The sequence below is a fragment of the Ambystoma mexicanum genome, chromosome 6q (genome assembly GCF_040938575.1).
Source record: "Ambystoma mexicanum isolate Mex_15411 chromosome 6q, UKY_AmexF1_1, whole genome shotgun sequence".
NCBI classification, from domain to species: Eukaryota; Metazoa; Chordata; class Amphibia; order Caudata; family Ambystomatidae; genus Ambystoma; species Ambystoma mexicanum.
The window spans coordinates 713,631,521-713,649,421 of NC_090937.1; the positions used below are offsets into that span (position 1 = coordinate 713,631,521).

Consider the following 17,901-nt stretch of genomic DNA (forward strand, 5'->3'; position numbering starts at 1 on the left):
AGATTCAAATGCTGGGGAGTTTGTTTCTAAGGTCATTACTTCGTGGATACTCCTGTGCTTAGGATAGTGTAGCTCTGCATGTAATGGATTTCCCTCATTGGGGCTTATTTGAGATAGCCTTCGAGATTGCAGCAATTTTGCATTCACTTGGTCGACTATCCCAACGGAATTTCTTCTTTCTCCTGAGTTTAAATTATTTTGTGGTAGAGTAGTTGGCAGTGTAGAGCTTTCCATCCATTCATTAAGGGGTGACTGCATCGCCCTAGTACCATCCGTTTTCTCCGGCGCAATAAGGTGTTCTTTTGTATTTAGATTGGCAAGGGAGCCCCTTGTATCTTGTATTGACTTGATAATTTGCTCATCTTTTTTGCTCGTGGTAGCCGTTGTTTCTTTTTTGTTTAACTCTGGTTTATGCATCTCAGCTACCTTTGACCAAGCCAATAATTTTAGGGATGAACTATATTTTAATTGCCCAACCTTGGCTGTCTCTCTTTGTATATTCATTAGGCTTAGGTTCCTAGCTTGAGTCAATTGGACGGGGTCTCGTATCGGTTCCTCAGTCCTCGGTCTGAGGTGGGGAGTAGTTGGAGATGGCTGGTCACTCAGGACCTGATGTATCATAACGGTGCAGACTTCGGCACTCTTCGTTCCTGATAGGTTTTCCTCAGATTCGCTGATCCTTCCCTGTGCCTCGACCGCCTGCGTCTCTTTTTCCTTTCCCAGTGCCACTCTGGTTTTTTTTCCATGCGACTCTGGGATTCCGGTGTACTTCGCCCCAAGCCTCTTCCTCCATTTCTCCGATGGGACCTCTTTTTCTGTCTCCGGCACATCCTTGGTTTCCTTCACGTTAACCTCATCACGATCTTGATCTTGATCTTCGTCACTTTCAGAATCAATTCTCAGATCAAGGGTATCCAGCGAGTCATTGGTGGCTCCTTCCCTTCTCAGCCACACCGCTCCCACATGCTGATGAGAGACCATAGACCTGGGCGCCTCAGCGCTAGAGCACTGCTGCTGCCCAGCAGTGACGGCGTTGTGTGCCATCCTGAAGCCGTTATCTCGGGGAGTGACACTCTCACTATCCACAGTAGCGGCTACAGGGGCATTAGGAGCAGCAAAGGACTGTTTTAGAGTTCTAGCAATGTCAATAGAATTTCCTATGGAAGTGCACGTCGCATTCTGCCCTCGCTTGGCTTGAGCACGCGTATCAGCTTTATTCGTAGTCCCCCTCTTTGCTGCTGACATTATCAGGCAGCGCTGTGCTCAGAGCGACAAGCGAACACCGGGTGCGACTTACAGTGCTTGTTTTACACCATGCTGCACAAGCTTTTACCATGGAAAACAGTTTGGGCTGTTCCTCATGTTGGGAGGAACAGCCCAAACTGTTCCTCCCAAAATGAGTTCTCTTTGGATCCTCCGGACTCCCAGGAAGCAGGACTGACCGAGCCTGAGCCACATCAACAGAGTGCTGGACCCCAGATGCAAGGAAAGCCCATCTCGACAGCCAGGAACTGCAGTGTTGCTATTTGCGGTAGACACGAGGAGCTGAAACACTGAAGTGCCACTTGTTTGAAGATTGCCGGTTGCGGTCGGTGACAGTCCCATTGCAGTGTAGGAGTCCTCAGAAGCCCTCCCTCTTGTCCCCACGATTGAGGCCCAGGAACACCAGGATCTGCAGAGCTGCACAGGAACAGAAAACCATCTGCTACACTTTTCTTCAACCTAAAGGTACTGTACAGTTTAAGAGAACTCACCTCTTGTTGTGCCACCTTGCTTGTTCTCAGTTGAGACTTGTCTTGGTTGCTCCTGTAGAGTTGCTTGCATCTTCACTGCTCACAGGCCTAACAGCTTGTGGCCCTACTTTTGATTCTACTTTTGCTACAAAGATTTCTTAAACATTGTGCAAGACTTTTATTTACCTGCAAGAAGTGCTTCAGTTCATCTTGACTTTTGCTAACTTAACATTGGCTGGCCTGGCTCCCTGAACAATTCTTCTCTCCTCTGCTTATGTGTTTTTGCCTTCCTTCTAGGCAAGAGTTAACTGACTTTGCATTCGGGGGGTTTTGAAAGTACTTACCCGATTAAGAATAATTGTGTGAACACTTGTCTTATTCCGAAACCTCTTTTCTTTGACACTCCTCTCAATAATCTAAATGCAACAGTGATATATTTATGTCCCCAACACCCTAACTATTGAAGTCACCTGAGGGTGTAGGTAGTGTCTGTGGGCCATCCCAAATGGGTATTTGCTGATTTAGAAAACTAAGAGTGTGTATTTTGAGGTGTACTTGTGTGTTGCTTTATATTGCTCCCTTCTGAAGAAGGCTTATTCAAACTGACTGTTAAATTAATAATTTTTTAATCGCGAAACCTTGTGTGTAAGAGTTTATTTGAATACTTGTCACTGTGAATCTCTGTGCAACTCCCCTACAGCTCACATTGACCCCTCTTGAGATCAGACTGGTTGCTCAACACGCCACCAACCTGTATAGTACAGACTTATACCAAAGGTTGGGTTCCTATTGCCAGGAGGTCAGGGTTGTTGTAGTGCACCCAAACAGTACTGCATACAATCTTGCCTAACAGGGGTGCGAGCTGGCTTCCAGCTGACACATTGCGTATCAAAAGGTGTTGGGGGTTCCTGCACTTTTAGCTCTGTGACCAGGCCTGTTCAAAGGCCTGCTTCAGTTAACTCTCATTGGTATGCGCTGCCAACACACAAAACTACAATGGGCAGGGCAGATCCAGGGAGCCTTTGATATTTAATTAGGCTGGCCATGGCAGGAGGAAGGTGTTGCCTGCCTCCTCTTGATGCTTTTCATGTAATCCTGACTGTCACTTTCCAACTAAATGTGACACGGAGGACTGCGCCGGTAGGCTGTGTCCCCCCAGAGTACACGTGACTGTGTTTGTTGCGCGGCGAGTATAGGGAAATGTGTGTGGATTAGCCCCAAAAATGTTGCAAGCACACCCGCCGTGCGGATGGTCAAATTGTTCACAGATCAACCCCCAGAGAGTCACATGAAGGAAGTAGAGATAGTCACAGTGGAGACCTCCGCGACAGCAATCGCTTCAGCCTATTGCTTCGAAAGCAACCCAGGGAAGAAGCCGGGACACTATAAAAGCAGCTAAAAAAAAAAAAAATACAAGATCAACCGTAGCCCCTCATGATATAGAACAGCGAGGCAAAGAATGGCTCAAGTTTACCAGCTCGCGTGGGCTGCTTAATCTGGACGATGCATTTCCGGACGCAAACAGATTACCGACGTGGGAGCGTGCATTCTCTGCATCTACGATTGATTACATCTTCGTCTCACAGCCGTTACTACATATTACGAAAGACAATGTCCGGCGCACATCAGCAAGTGATCACAATCTGCTAGAAACATCGTGGCACTTAGTAACCAATAATAACACTCAAACAAGCTTCCAAGTCGAGCCTGATGCCCAAGGTATTCGAATTAAAATAAGCGCCAAGGATATCATCAAAGTGACAACAAAATATAAAGCAGCCTTACACTCAGAATCAGAGAATGCAGTGGATTACCAACCCCTGCTGATACCACACAAGTGGCGCAAAAAAAGAAGTGGCAATGCAACAAAATGGGACACAAAACATATATATAATAAAGAGTTAATTGAAAGAAGGCGTGAATATAGAAGAGCGTTACGGGGTGCATATAAGAACACACTAGCAGAAGTGCCCAAAATCATCAAAGGCATTAAGACAAGGTACAAAGCATGGGTGAGGGCGCATAGACATAAACTGTACCAGGCTAATGCAGAACAAATCACAAAAGCACTCATCACGAATAATAGCAGAGACTTTTGGACCCTACTAAGAGACACAGGAAAAACGTTAGACAACCAAATTTTGAATAACATCAGTCAACATACGTGGGAACAGCACTTTGAAACAGTCTTCAAAGCAGCGACAATGGACAACAGTAGTGAGCAACAATTGGAAGCAGCAGATTGGGTCAACCTAGAAAGTAAAGAAGACATTCTGGACGTAATTAAAAAGCTAAAAAATTCAAGAGCCTCAGGCCCAGATGGCATCTCCAACGCCAAATTGAAAGCATATCCAACGGAATGGGCCAGCCTCATAAGTGCCTTCTTTCACCGCTGCACCGAATCTAGAGCAATACCCAAGTCATGGACAAAATCAATAATCATACCGATTTACAAAAAAGGCAACTTAACGGATCCAATGAACTTTCGTCCTATAGCCCTATTAGACGTCATAGGCAAGGTATACGCCTCACTATTAATGAAGAGATTTCAAGTGTGGGCCGCTTCAGCAGAATGTAACAACGGTTTCCAAGCCGGTTTAAAAAAAAAAATGCAGGCACGACATGTAACATCTTGGCCTGCAGCATATTAAAAAGTAAAGCCCTGCAAAATAGGTGCAGTCTTTTCGTGGTCTTCATTGACTTCACTCAAGCTTTCAACCGAGTAGAGAGACCACTCTTATGGAAAAAGCTAAAGGAGTGGAATTGCCCCGATGGCATCCTGGCTTCGATACAAGCTCTTCACCGCAACACCACAATGAGAGTGCGACTCAGTCGTGAAGGCGAACTGTCAGACGAAATTAACAGCACACGTGGAGTGAAACAAGGGTGTCCGCTGGCTTCTGCTCTTTTTTTGACCTACATCGGCGATATGCAACAAATTGCGAAAACAGTAAGAGCCTTTCCACCGAAACTTGGAACCAGGGAAATTGGGCACCTTCTGTATGCTGATGACCTCACCATATTCGATCAGACGCAAATAGGGCTACAACGCAAACTCAACGCTTTACAACAATATGCTATGGACAACTACTTAGAAATCAATATAAGCAAAACAAAAATCATGATCCTTCAAAATCATAATAAAAAACCTAGCAACTTCAACTGGCAGCTTGGTCAAACAGAAATTGAGACTGTGAACACGTTTAAATGCAATTCGAATTATACGCGAAGATGAACAAACTAGCGGCACAAGCAAAGGCCATCGATAGCAAATTCGGAAAGTACTCGCGCCAACACTAAACTTCTATAAAATGAAGGTTGTGCCAGCTGTTACATATGGGACTGAAGCAATGCCCGCGATCCCTAAGCGAATATGGGAAAAACTCGAGGCCTTGTTCTGGCGTAAAATACTGAAGCTACTCTACACCAGGGGCAGCCATTCGCCGGGAACTCAGTCTCCAGTCATTGGAATGCACAGTGACCGGCAACACCATCATGCTTTTCAGAAAGACCAGAATGGACAGCAGCAACAAGATATTCAACATGATAAAACGTGGAAATGGACAACAAAAGTGCTACACGAAATTGCATCTGAGGAAGAAGAACTTATTGGTAACCCATGTAAAGTGCTACGAAAAATTAAAGATGCAGATTGGGCAAGGACAATGGATACGTCTGCCAAATTACAGCCTACCTCTCATTTGCCACCCAACACGCTGCAAAGAAATGAGCTACAAACTTTTATAAAGCAATTTCCGAACAGACAGGCTCGAAACCTAATCTTACGAGCACGACTTAATCTACTAAAAACAAATGAGATATTACATATCAGAGGGCAAGCCCAAACAAACGGCTGTAGGTTCTGCGACAACACCATATAGCCCATAAAAGAGACCATAAGACATTTACTCATGGTATGTCCTGCTACTGCAACCAGCAGACAGCATTACTTACGGCAATTGGATGGTTTTCACATCCTACATGAAGAAAACACATGGTGGTGCAGACTCATTGGAGGTGATAAAACTACCTGGAAAATTGCTTTGGCTAACATGTTAGAATACATTGAGCAAAACCTACTTAACGGCAATGCCTGTGAACAAGCAACAAGTCACGTGTAAAAACCTGCAAATGAAACTGCAACACTAAGATAAGCACTGACTCATTGTCAGGAATCGACAAGAAAGTATTGTATTGTAAAAATCTGTCTTGATTAAACAATTAATTAAAAACAAATAATTAAAAAAAAAAAGCAGCTCCAAAGAGTCCATTTGTGAGTTGTTGGAGAGGAGTACATATGACCTGTGGAGATATTTGGCGAAGTTAAGGTAAGAGCATTTTGGAACAGAGGAGAGGAGATTGTAGGAGCTCTGTATAGTTGATAGCTGTTAACATCCTACCGGGGAAAACAGAGGTTTAAAAGCAGCTGTTGGTGATTGAAGTCAGAGGAGGGTTGAAGTAGAAAATGCCATCAAGAGTTGTGGAAGGTGTGCGGGAGAAATGGGTTGGAGAAAGCATTCCCATCTGAGAGAAGGAGGGGAGAAGAGGATAATTGTTCAAAGACGTTGGGAAAGTTAAGGTTGGAGGTAGGAATGTTATTGGCGGAAGTTATGCCACTGAAGGCAGAGCTGAGTGAGATGTATAAGCGTTTCCAGTGATTAAGAGTTTAAGGAGGAAGTAGGGGTATTGTCAGAGGAGGTTATCGGAGTCCAGGTGGTCAGGATATTGTTGGAGGAGTTTGACAAGTTCAAGGAGTTGGAGAATTTGAGAAGATTGGAGGAGTGATGGAGGTGGTTTCCGAACAGCAGAGAGGAGGGGTGAACCATCAGGAGGTGAAAGGTTGTGAAGATAAGGAATTAGGCATGTAACATATGTGAAGGTGGAAGAAGTCATAGAAAACTAGGACGGCAGTGACTTGACATTGGCCATGTGGAAGAGTTGGAGGGAAGAAGATTGATTGGAGGAGGTGGGAAGTCTACTGAAAGAACAGGTGGCTCTGAAGTGCTTTAGGTGGAGGCAGAACATCTCAGGGAGGTCAAACCCAGAAAGAGAGGGACTGGGTAAAGGGATTGCCCCCGATCGGAAGGGGAGGCTTATGAGCGTGGTCTATAGCGATGATAGGGGCAGGACCAGCTGAGAGACCATGGAACCTGCCCAGTGGGCAGGGGGCCCTAGAGTGAGCCTGACTGCCAGCCGCAGACAGCTGAATCCCAGACCCTGCTGTGGGCGAAGCCAGCAACCCTCAGGGAAGACAAGGGTCTTGGAGGAGAAATTTTAACTGCAACAAACGGGGGTCTTCAATTGTCAGACGAGGGCTTTGAACTGGGTAGTTTCCAGACTGTGTGTACACCGTAGTGAAGGACTGAGTGTAGGACACAGGACCTCCTCTTGCAAGCCTTCACCTTTTAAAGTGGAGAAAGACTGTTGAGATCACACCATTGGGCCCTTTAACACATGCACCACAATATAGCTTTCATATCCCACACAGGAGTTGTGATTTACCCTTTTCCCACAAAGCCAGGGGCATTCATGTGTGTTGTTGTGATAATAAACACCCTTGAACTATATTTTTGCATCAGTCTCATCTGTTTATTCGGTGGCCGCCAGCAGCGCTAAATACAATACCTTTAGAATATATTAAAGCCCATTTACAAATATGATATACATGGAATATAAGGGATCACTGTCGATACACTTGGACTGTGCATACTAAAAATATGAATTTCAGACCTGCATAGGAAGCTTGGAATGTATGGAGGTACAGACAATACACTCTGAATCTGAATGACAATGTATACATACCCCCATTTACACAAGAATATGCCCACACACACACGCACTCTCACTCATTTACACACACTCACTGGCACTCACACACTAAAGCACTACCCATAAATATTGGGGGTACACAAAAAACGTACTTCATAATGACACAGTGAAGAATATTATTACAATTTGTAAGCTTCACCTTGTTATAGGTAGTAATGTTAACACAAGTGTGTTCTTTCCCACCTATTTTCTTCAGCTCATAAATAAAAGAAAGACTTTCCTAATGGTGTTTCTTTCTGTGAGTCCCCTTTCTCTGTCAGCCATCACGGTGGCTAGTGATTTATTATGTCTCACAGTTCCGGTTGCTCAACATTCCTTGATCACAGTCTCAAATGCCCTTCTCTATTGAACAGTTTCTCTCTATCTCAGCACCTATTTGTCCACTTGGGGGATTGAAAGGAATTCAATTCCCAGAAGACTTGTAACTTAGGTCTTCACAGAGCCCCACTGTCTGCCTTGTGAAGTGTAAGATCCACAACTTCGAAGACACTACTCTCAGTAACTTGCATTTTATCTCAGCACTACGTTGGGAGTGCCAGTATTTATATTCTCAGAAGACTGTTCACATTGGTTCTCTTGAGGCTTCTCAGCCTTGTGAAATGTATATAGGAGTCTGGGAAGTGTGGCACGAGGGTCCCGTAGGGTCTTTGGAGGCCATCTGCTAAGTGATGCAAACCCCAGGAGAACACTACAGAGGGTCCCACAGTGCTTCTTCACCATTACCAACCACCTAATTAAGACCACAGAGATCCCTCATAACATTAATTGTAATCGGTTATTTATAACAAGCTTAATACCAACATGTTTCTAAGCGCGGGCCCGGGGATTGAACCTGTGTTGCTCCTCATCGTCTTGCTTCCAAGGCGAGTGCGTTGCCCCAGAGCTATCCTCTTGGCCCCATTAAAAAAAATAAATTGGCTTCAATTACTTGGTGAGGGGGTGTAGAGAGGGGCCTAGTTTGTAGAACAAGGCCACAATTGTGGCTCCTGCTGCAAAGCAGAGGTAGGAACGTGCGCACAGATCACGATGCAACTATTCACACATTTTCGTGTGGTTCTTTTTTGACATGGTGAAGGGGCACCTCGGCCACGGCTCAAAGGAGATGAGAGAAGCACATACCGTGGTGGCACAGCAGCAGAGTCGGCAGCCACTATGACCAGGCTATCTGACTCCAAAATGGCAGAATCCCTTTTTAAGTAGTCCACCTTTGAGCCATGGGTCGACAGTCATTAATGCAGACATTTGTAGATACACTTGAATTGAAGATGGGACTGGCGACCCTCACATAACTTGATAGAAAAGTTATTATCTACTTACAGGTGTCTCCATTGCCTCCCATAGAGCCCCAATTATAGGAAATTCAGCTATATAAAATGGTGCCAGGATTGGAGGCAAGAACACAGTGTGGTGTTGTGTAGAGACAGGAATAGATAGGAAAGTTGTTGAAGGGGTCCGGCGGCGGGGGGGGAGTCCAGGAGAGCCGAGGAAAGAGGGGGAGAGCAAATTTGTTTGGGGGGTGGAGGGGAGACAGGGAAGCTTGAGGAGGGTAAACGAGTACGGGAGAAGGAGGAAGTCATCAGTGATGGGTGGAGAAATAGGTGGAGCTGGACAGAGGGCCTTCAAGAACAACGAGCACTGACTTAGGCAGATAGCCAAAGGTTAAAAGGGGTGCTGAGACCTGAGCTAAGGGACAAGCATTAAAGGCTTCAAGAGCCTTGTAGACCTATGTCCGGAGATTGGTAGGCCAAAGACCCATGTAAAAGAAGCAGGGTGAGATAAAGGGAAGAAGCTAGAGGCTGGCTGGTAGCCATAGTCCGGACTCTAGTGTGACTAGTAAGCTCTGGCAAAGAAACGTAATAAACCTTGCCTGCAAAGAAGCTGATCCAGAAAGGCCCCTTGTTTTCCTTTTCTGCTCTTCCCTCTCTGCCAGATACTCAAGCCCTAATGTGAGGATTACTTTGTGCTTGCAGCACAGCAGGGACCCTTCCCAGCTTTACTCCATCTCACTGAGCGTCATTGACTGCCTTTCTACCTTCTGCGCCCTCCCACCGTAATGGGTGTTGTTCGCTGGAGTTTTTCACTCACCCTTTACATACTGGGTAAGTGTTGACAAAATCTTTTCTGACCCTTTTTCATTGATATGAATCTAGTTCTGGCTAATGTCTAAAACGCATCTACTGTGTACCCAACAGGGTCTGCGAAGACACCCTGACGAAGGCGAGCAGATTTAGAATCTTCTCGCCAAAACGTGCCTAACCAGGGACCTTTCTGAATCGATTGAGACAACCCTGAACAAGAACACTTTGATAATATTAACACATTAACATGATGTCTGTACTCATGGTATTGTATTAAGGGGTACTTCTATGTAGCAAACCTTTCCTATTGAATTGCATAGGCCTGCTATCTCTATTTTTCTTCACTTAAGTTGTTTAAACACAATCGCTTGTGTTAGTTTGTGTTATGTGTTGTAAAGGGCAGATAAACCAATTGTTTCTTGACCAAAATAAACAACATTCTTTGCTTCTTTTAACTATCTAATTGTTCACAGTATTTCTTCCCTTAGTTAATTATGCCAGTGACAATCCACGGGATATCCGGTAGGGATACGCGCAAATGTGAATTATAATTGACTAAATAGCAATTAAGAAGAAAGCCCCACGGTGGAACCTATATTTGTATGCCCTTGTGACTCTTAGCCTGCAGGACTCTCTGAGAATCTCAGTGAGGATGGGTTCTTATGAATGTTTTTTACCAAAAGGGCTCCTCACAAATCTGAAGCTAGGCAGGCTCACTGTGGACCCAACCTAGGAGGGCTCACATGAGAATCTGGAATCTGTGGTGGGCTCTGGAGAAGTGAGACCCAGTGGGCAGCTCACAACTATGCATGTTGCCATTGGCAAAGGGGCAGGCTAAAATCTCTATAGCCTAACCTGGAAATCAACCAGCACGGAAGACCTGGACGGACATCTGTAAGCTTATGTTTCTCTGTTTCCAGCGACCACAGTTCAGGATCGCTGACATTTGCCAGAATCAAGCGGCCACATCCCATGAGGGCCAGCCTTTGGCAGAACATTTCGCTAAAGGAGGGCAGTGGTCTTGGGAGCCATGACAGCAGAGAACTGTGCGCTCCTTTGGTACTTTGTTGTCAGCGGAGTACACCCTGCCTATGAACTGTTCTATAGTAGAGCATTGCTCTCACGTGTTGTGTTGTCCTTGAATGCACACAATCCTTTATTAGGATCGTCCACATCGTTTTTCTCCTACTGCAGCCCACTCCAGCCCATCCTGTGTTTTGACACTCAAAGAGGTGCTGAGAGAGAGCAAAAGCTTTCTGATATCTTATTAGTTTCCCAAACTTTTGTTCAACCCTTTATTTGTGACTGTCGTTATGATCACAACTTCTTATCAACCATTTTTAGTTTTTGCTCTCTCGCACTGTCTCTCTCTGAAATGTCACCTTTTGCCACTCATTCCGCTCGCCCCTAGGCATCATTCTTTTCATTCGCACATGGTAGCTTTTGAGAGTTCTCCCCCTAGCTCCTGCTGCTTTGGTCCTTCCATGAATTCAGCTTCTCTGCAAAGCTCTTGTAGGACAACAGTTGCCATTAGCAAAATAGTACTGTCTCACATCCTATTAAGCACACCCTATTTCATGATAGTTGGATGTTTTTGTACAGCTCCTTGTGCCAGATTACTCCTACTTTTAAACAGTGTAATAATACTTTTTTAAATACCTTTATACTTGTTTTGACAATGGGAGGATGAAGCTCTTTATTGATCTTGCAGGTATTTGAAACTGTGTGCTGCAGGCTAAACACCACTGTTTGAGTGGATTGTTTACTTAGCTGAGGTGTCTTACTAGGTACCACATGACATTTGACACGTTGAGACAAGTCTGACATTTTGTGGGTGCACTGTGCTTGCTTTGATTTGTAGGCTCATATATGTTGTGTAAAACTCAGCAATAATATGTAAGAATTTGTAGTATCTTCACATTGCATTAAAATCAGTTAATGCAATGTGGCTGGCTTGTGTTCAGATTCTGTGGGTCTGTGGGATGCACTGTTGCGCTTGTACAATGAACTGGCTTGCCCAACTATTTGATATGTGCAAGTCTGGCAGGAGGGGTGGATGAACAAATGTGAGCTCATAGTTTTGGCTATTAACCTTTATTAATAATAAAGGGGTTGGAAACTGCCTTGCTGTCCCTATCCTAAGAGGTAATTCCCTACCTTATCCAAAAACTAGGGGTCGGTCTCGTGTCAAGATGTCCAAAGCAAAATGTCCTGTGTCTGAAATCCTCTCCTAGCCCTCACACTTTAGAAGGAATACCAATATGATATGGATAATATCTTTGGGTTTGAACGCACACAACAAATGTTCAAGATCAAATGAAAAATCTAACTCCAACACAAGTTCACAGTTCCAGTGATGGCTCCCTTCCCAGGTTGCTCTTCACCACAATTAATCAATAACACAACCAGAGTTCTTTATGGCCAGAGAGGATACTTCCTTCCCATTGACTTCCTCCTGGGGAAGCTGTCTCCCTGTCCCAGGTCTCTTTAAAACATTTAGAAACTCCTAAGGGCATGAGTTTCCCTTGGTTTCTCTCATCAGTAAAACAACGTAGACTTGGCTTTGCCTCGTATACTCCCCTGCCAGGACACTCTAATGTGACTTCCTTTTAGACACTTTCAAACTTGACTTTGCCTGGCATACTCTCCTGCCAGGGCTTTTCTCATGTGATTTACTGTACACACTTGCAAACTTGACTTTGTCTGGTATACTCTCCTGCCAGACTTTTCTCGTGTGGCTCACTTTACACACTTGCAAACTTGCTCTTGCCTCGCTATATGTCTTGCATTCACATTATATCGGAGACATCAGGTCTTAAATTCCCTTTCTTTCACTTTGCTTGCTCTTTTCTGTCCTTCATAATGTTTCTGGAGCACCCAGGTACCTCTGTTTCCCTTCTCGGACGCATCGATTTTCTTGCCGTTCTCAAGCTTTCCGTGGTAAGCGGGTTGCAGCACTCCTGGGTCCCGCTTCCCCTGCACGGTCTTGCTGGCTTCATTCAGCTGCTCCTGCATATGTCGCGGCACCCGCCTTGCTGTGGAGCCCTTCTGTGTTTGGGTGGCTTCGGTGCTGCTGGTCGATTTCTGTGGCCGCCCAGGAGACTTCCCTTTTCTTCCTGTCATGGCTCTGGCACGGCGAACCAGCATCTGCAGTCTTCCTTCCGTTTGTGTCCCTCTGAGCCCGCTGGCTACACGCTCTTCATTGTGGCTCAATAGTTCTTCAGTGTGCACCGAGGGGATGAAGCTTTCCCAGGCAGCGTCATCTTTTGCTATGGTGGTTAGAATTTTTAAATGTCCCAGCACCTATCACAGGTTTGCAAACACTAGAGCGCATGATGTGTTGAACTCATTGATCTTCATTAATCTGTCCAGCCTCCTCGTCCCACTATTTCTATGCTTAGGGGATAGATAGGTAGTTCATGCAGGCTTATTCATGGGATACTGAAAACTGGCATTAATAGATTTGTTGGAGATTTGAGAAGAACAATCACAGTAAGCCTTAAAGGCTTGAGGTATGGGGGGGGACTTCCCTAAAAAGGGATAGCGGGTATGTGCTTTCACCCGACGATGCAGTCACCTCCCCCTCCCAAGGGGCGAGCTCCCCCCACGTGTTCCTCCCTCATATAGCCGCCCCCAGGTCAGGATCAGGTAATGCCTGCCATTCCCTGGCCACATGGGGAGAGGCTACCTCCGGGAAGGGAGTGATGACATTGTCAGATTCATCACGGCCCCAATGCATCCTGAGGGCCGTGCATGGCTGCAGCTACAGCACACCCATTTTATTAGCTCTGTGTGAGGCAGAGGCGCACTTGCATGTAGGGGTAGAATGACAGAAGCCTCCCCTATTGCGTGCAGGCCGCAGCAATTAGTCGCTTGCCGTGGGCAATGGTATGCATCGGCCGGTGGCCACTAATGATCAATTTGGAATATCAGAGGGATGTCCAAAGTCCATGACCCAGGCAAAATGCCAGTTAGGCACATCGGATTGCACAGGACTGACATGCCTCAAGCAAAATGTCCACTGGTCATCACGGGTAGCTATTCTGGGTATGGAATGGCATATAATAAAAATGAAAAGAAATCTGTGAAAATACATTGGTTGAAGGGAACATATGATTGCAGAGCAAACATCTAATCCCCACAAAATCAGCAGTTATGGTTCCTAAAGCAAGAATGACTCTGCCACCGCCATGTACTGCTCATGATGCCACATAGGTAAACCGAAATGACTTGTGTTAGGAAAGATTTCATTTAGGTGCAATTTTCTCTCCATTTATGGGCCCTCCAAACTTTTTGCTTTTGTTTTGCTATCCTAACCTGACTTTTTCCAGTGGAGCCCAGCCTTCAGCTGAACTCCCCTGGGCTTTTGCTCACTGTTATCAGGAAACGGACAAGTCCTTCAGACTGTCAGTACTAGGGAACTTTGTTTCCCTTAGTCTTTGACTATGTTTCCATTTCTTGGTAACTTTTTAACAGTGCACAATGTACCTTTGAGTACAGTGCGCTGTGGTCCCTTTTTGTTTTATGGCCCTAGACACCCTCGAAGGATTTTTTGGTGATTGTACGTGTGTGCCTGGGACGAGCTGGTGGCAGCATTTACTTTTCATAATGTTTTACTCTTTTTACTGAGTTAAACCACGTTTACCGTGTTTGGCTCAAGACTGTGGCTTTGTACCAAAATGGCCCAGCTGCAAGGGTTTTCCTTATTTGGGCATGCAGGCTCCTGCGAAAACCGATCTCTTTAGCAGGCTTCTCCCTGTCACGTATGTGTGCTGAGGGAGAGGGCTGGGACTGTCTAGTTCCAATCCACACTACTGGTGCCAGGATGTCTGGAGTGCCTGAATGACTGAGGAGACAGCTGTGGGCCATGATTGGTCCACATCTGGGATGCCTGCAAGAGAGCAGATATTCTATTGGAAGTCCTCGATTTTGGCGCAAAGCTAATCTTGGATACGAGAAGGGGCTCTGCAGCCATACCAGGTCGATCACCTGTGTTCTCACCGAACTACAGAAGAAGTTAAGTCTCCTACATGAAGAAATGGACTTGTGAAACCGCCGGAGATGCTTTGAAAGGTTTTGGTACTCTTGGCCCTCTGCTGTCCCGTTAGACCCCTGCTTTCTTCTTCGATCAAGAAGGCCTGCCAAGGCGCTTCACCCCTTTGGAGTAGTGGGAACAGCTACTCTTGGCACCCCCTGCTTACCCACCGAACGAGCACCTTGGAAAGTGTTCCTGGGCCATCCAGTGAACTGTCCAGCTCTACCTCAGGGTAACCCGCAGCACCGCCGCCGTCTCAAGTGCAAACCCAAGACTTGAGACATCGCTCGCTTGTGGTCCTGTGCATTCTTCCGCCAAATTTCGCAGGCCTAGCTCCTCTAGTACCCGAATAAGGAGAGTGCATAACGCACCTGCATCCACGATTCTCGCGTCACTGCCTGGTGGTGACGGTCGCTATAGTTCCCCTGCTATTCTGTTGTCCTGTGTCCTGAAGCCAGCTGCTCCAGAATTTTCTTCATACCTCATTCGGAAGCTGAGAAAAGGCAACTGTCCCATCACTGACGATAGTTCTCCACTGCAGCCGCTGAGAGCCAGAGCACTGTGAAACTGCAGGACTCGTACCTACTAGGGACCTCGACTAAACTGGCGAACTTTGGTCTGGACTTTGCCAATGGTCGGTGAGTACTTGCATAACTTACTGGTGGCCCCCAGGCACAGCTGAGTGTTTTTACGCACGTGTATCCCTTAAAGGTATTCGAACTTGGCTGGGTTAGCCTGCGCTCCCTAGCTATTCTCACCACTTGAATACTGCTTTGCCGCCAAGGGCAGTACCTACTCGAATAGTGGGAACATATTCTTCATTGCCTCAAGCCCCTTCCTCACTTGCTACAGCACTGCAAAGAAGACACACTTTTTGTTCATCTGCGCGATCGTGTGTTTTTACGCACAGCTGTGCTGTTGATCACATGGCTCCCCTCTTCTTGGGGTTGTACTCGAAAGTTAGGGAACAAACTCTGAAGAATTACCTAATTCCATTTGTATACTAACTTAACCCTCTCTTCACAGGTTGTGGTTATATTTCAACTGGACTGCATTAGGAAATGGGTTGTATATATACTGTATAGATGAAGAATGTGTGTGATAAATGTTTTTCTCATTGCTTAAGTTACTTATGTCTATTTGGTCCGGCCTGCAATAAATGTATAGATATTTTTCATATACACTTGTTTAAGAGTAATTTGTGGTTTGTTACTGTGTGTGCTCATTGTGGGCTTCTGATCACTCTCACCCCTCCTGAGACTTAGTCTTAGCTGCCTGCCAAGCTACCTAGATTGGTCTGGCTTGTCCAGAACGTTCCCCTGTTTCACTAAAACGAGGGTGGCCTCCTAAACGTCTGCCCACAAGGTCAGAGTCTAGAAATCCATCTTAACAACTTGCACTTCCTGCTGGACATAAAGAGCAAAAACTGCTGCTAAAGAAAATCAATAGTACCCTACAGTGTATAGGGCCACTTTTCATTTAACTTGAGGGCTAACACAAAACAAAGTCCACATTAACTGTAAACATTTTATTCAAGACACTTTCTGTGTTGTATGAGAGACGTTATGAGTAGTGCATGCCAGTATCTGGCCTATGGTTGCTTTTGGATGGCAATGATTGAGTTATGGTTGTTCTGGGAATCGAAACTGAGTAATTAGTGGGGTGTTGTTGTTTAGCACTGCAACCAGAAGTCCCCATTAACAATGAAGGGCCGATTCTGAGGTGAGTGCAAACGTAGGAAAGGGTTCTTCCATGAAGGAGGAACACTTTCCTTACAAAAACAATATTCTGATAATGAAAGAATGTGGTGCAGGGACATCGGTTTTGCATGTGCCTGATTGATGTATGGCTTGAGAACAGTCCTAGCAACCATCAGGAATGCAGGGAAGCCACACGGAGGCGATTCTCCTCCCAGCAGCAATGGTTTTGTATGTCTAAAAGAAGAGTTAAAATACATGAGGTGTCGTTCAACTCCACTTTACTTTTTTCCTTTTATAAATATAGCATTGTTAGACTGCAGCACCACTTTACTAGTTTAATGAGAGTTTAAGAAAACTATTAAATTTGAATAGTGGCAGTCTTTTAAGAAATGCTCACAATGTCACTGGAGCGCATATTTCACCCACAAGTGGTTTTAGCAGCTTTTGCTGCTGGAAAGCACATCTCCCCTTCAATACTTCCACCCGTTTCAGAATGATGATGCTGGAAACCAGAGGGGAGATGTCGTTCAACACTCTTTTGATCGTGAGCTCAGAATTGGCCCCTGAATATGTGTAAATCTAACATGCTAAACCTTAAATACATGGTAAAATGTCTGAGAGACCTCCATTACACTATTTGGATAACTAACCTAAAACATGTTTTTTTTAAATTCATTAGGTAATGCGTATCTCTGTAAAGAATGGAGAAGGGATCCCAGAAATATGGAAAAAGATGAGAGAGTTCCATGAGGTGATGCTCTCCAGTAGTGAACTTGTTAGCAAGCGGAGGAGGCAACAGAAGGTGTGGATGTGGAACCTCATACAGGAGAACGTTCTAGAACATTTTAAGAATCACTCAGCAGTTCGTGGCCGCATTCCACTTCTGGAAAAGGAAGTTCTCAATGGTGTCTTGTCACCAGGACATGCAGCAGACCTGTTGCTGAAAGCATACGTAAACAAAACATGAAATTATGTATTCATCAAAAAAGTCTAAATATGTTTAAAAGAGTATTTTTTAAAATGTGAGCATATATCTAGAAATGACATTTCATTAAGTTTCTAACTATAAGGAACATGCGATAATTTGGTAGCTGAGGGGTTGAATTGTCATAAGGTAGGCATGCATACAGTTAGCACGTTGCAAAGGCACGGTTGTTCACTAATTGTCACCGGTAGATAATTATGTTGCTGCAGTGCAGCGGTATGCTCAGAATTAATCTTGCCGATTTACAGGAGAAAAGGCAGTAAAAACATCATAGCATTGTAGGCTCTAAACATTCTGCAATAAAAATATTAATTTATTTTCAGGTACAAGAGGTACTTTTTTTTTTCTTTATTCAAACCATTTTATTAGAAACACATTCAACTATTAAAATGACATACAACAATTCTTTCTTAGAAATCACCCCTCGCTCTTCCCACCAATTACCAGACAAACAACCACACTGAACAATTCTTTGCTGCTAGACCGCATCAATAGTTTCCACAACAAGGATAATTGGCAGGATTGTAGGGATTAAGTCTGT

The 17,901-nt window shown here is 45.0% G+C and overlaps 1 protein-coding gene across 5 annotated transcripts in view; it reads left to right on the top strand.

Annotated features, from left to right (window-relative positions):
• The window catches only part of MMAA (metabolism of cobalamin associated A), a 300,742-nt gene extending 283,053 nt beyond the window's left edge, over window positions 1-17,689 (top strand). For 4 of the 5 annotated variants that reach the window (XM_069631226.1, XM_069631228.1, XM_069631225.1 and 1 more), the window contains exon 7: window positions 17,055-17,689. In XM_069631226.1, the coding sequence (XP_069487327.1) occupies window positions 17,055-17,342 (288 nt within the window). In that variant the 3' untranslated portion in view covers window positions 17,343-17,689. The remainder of the gene's footprint in view (window positions 1-17,054) is intronic. The other variant, XR_011282256.1, reaches the window with a different exon arrangement.
• The last annotated feature ends 212 nt before the right edge of the window (window positions 17,690-17,901 follow it).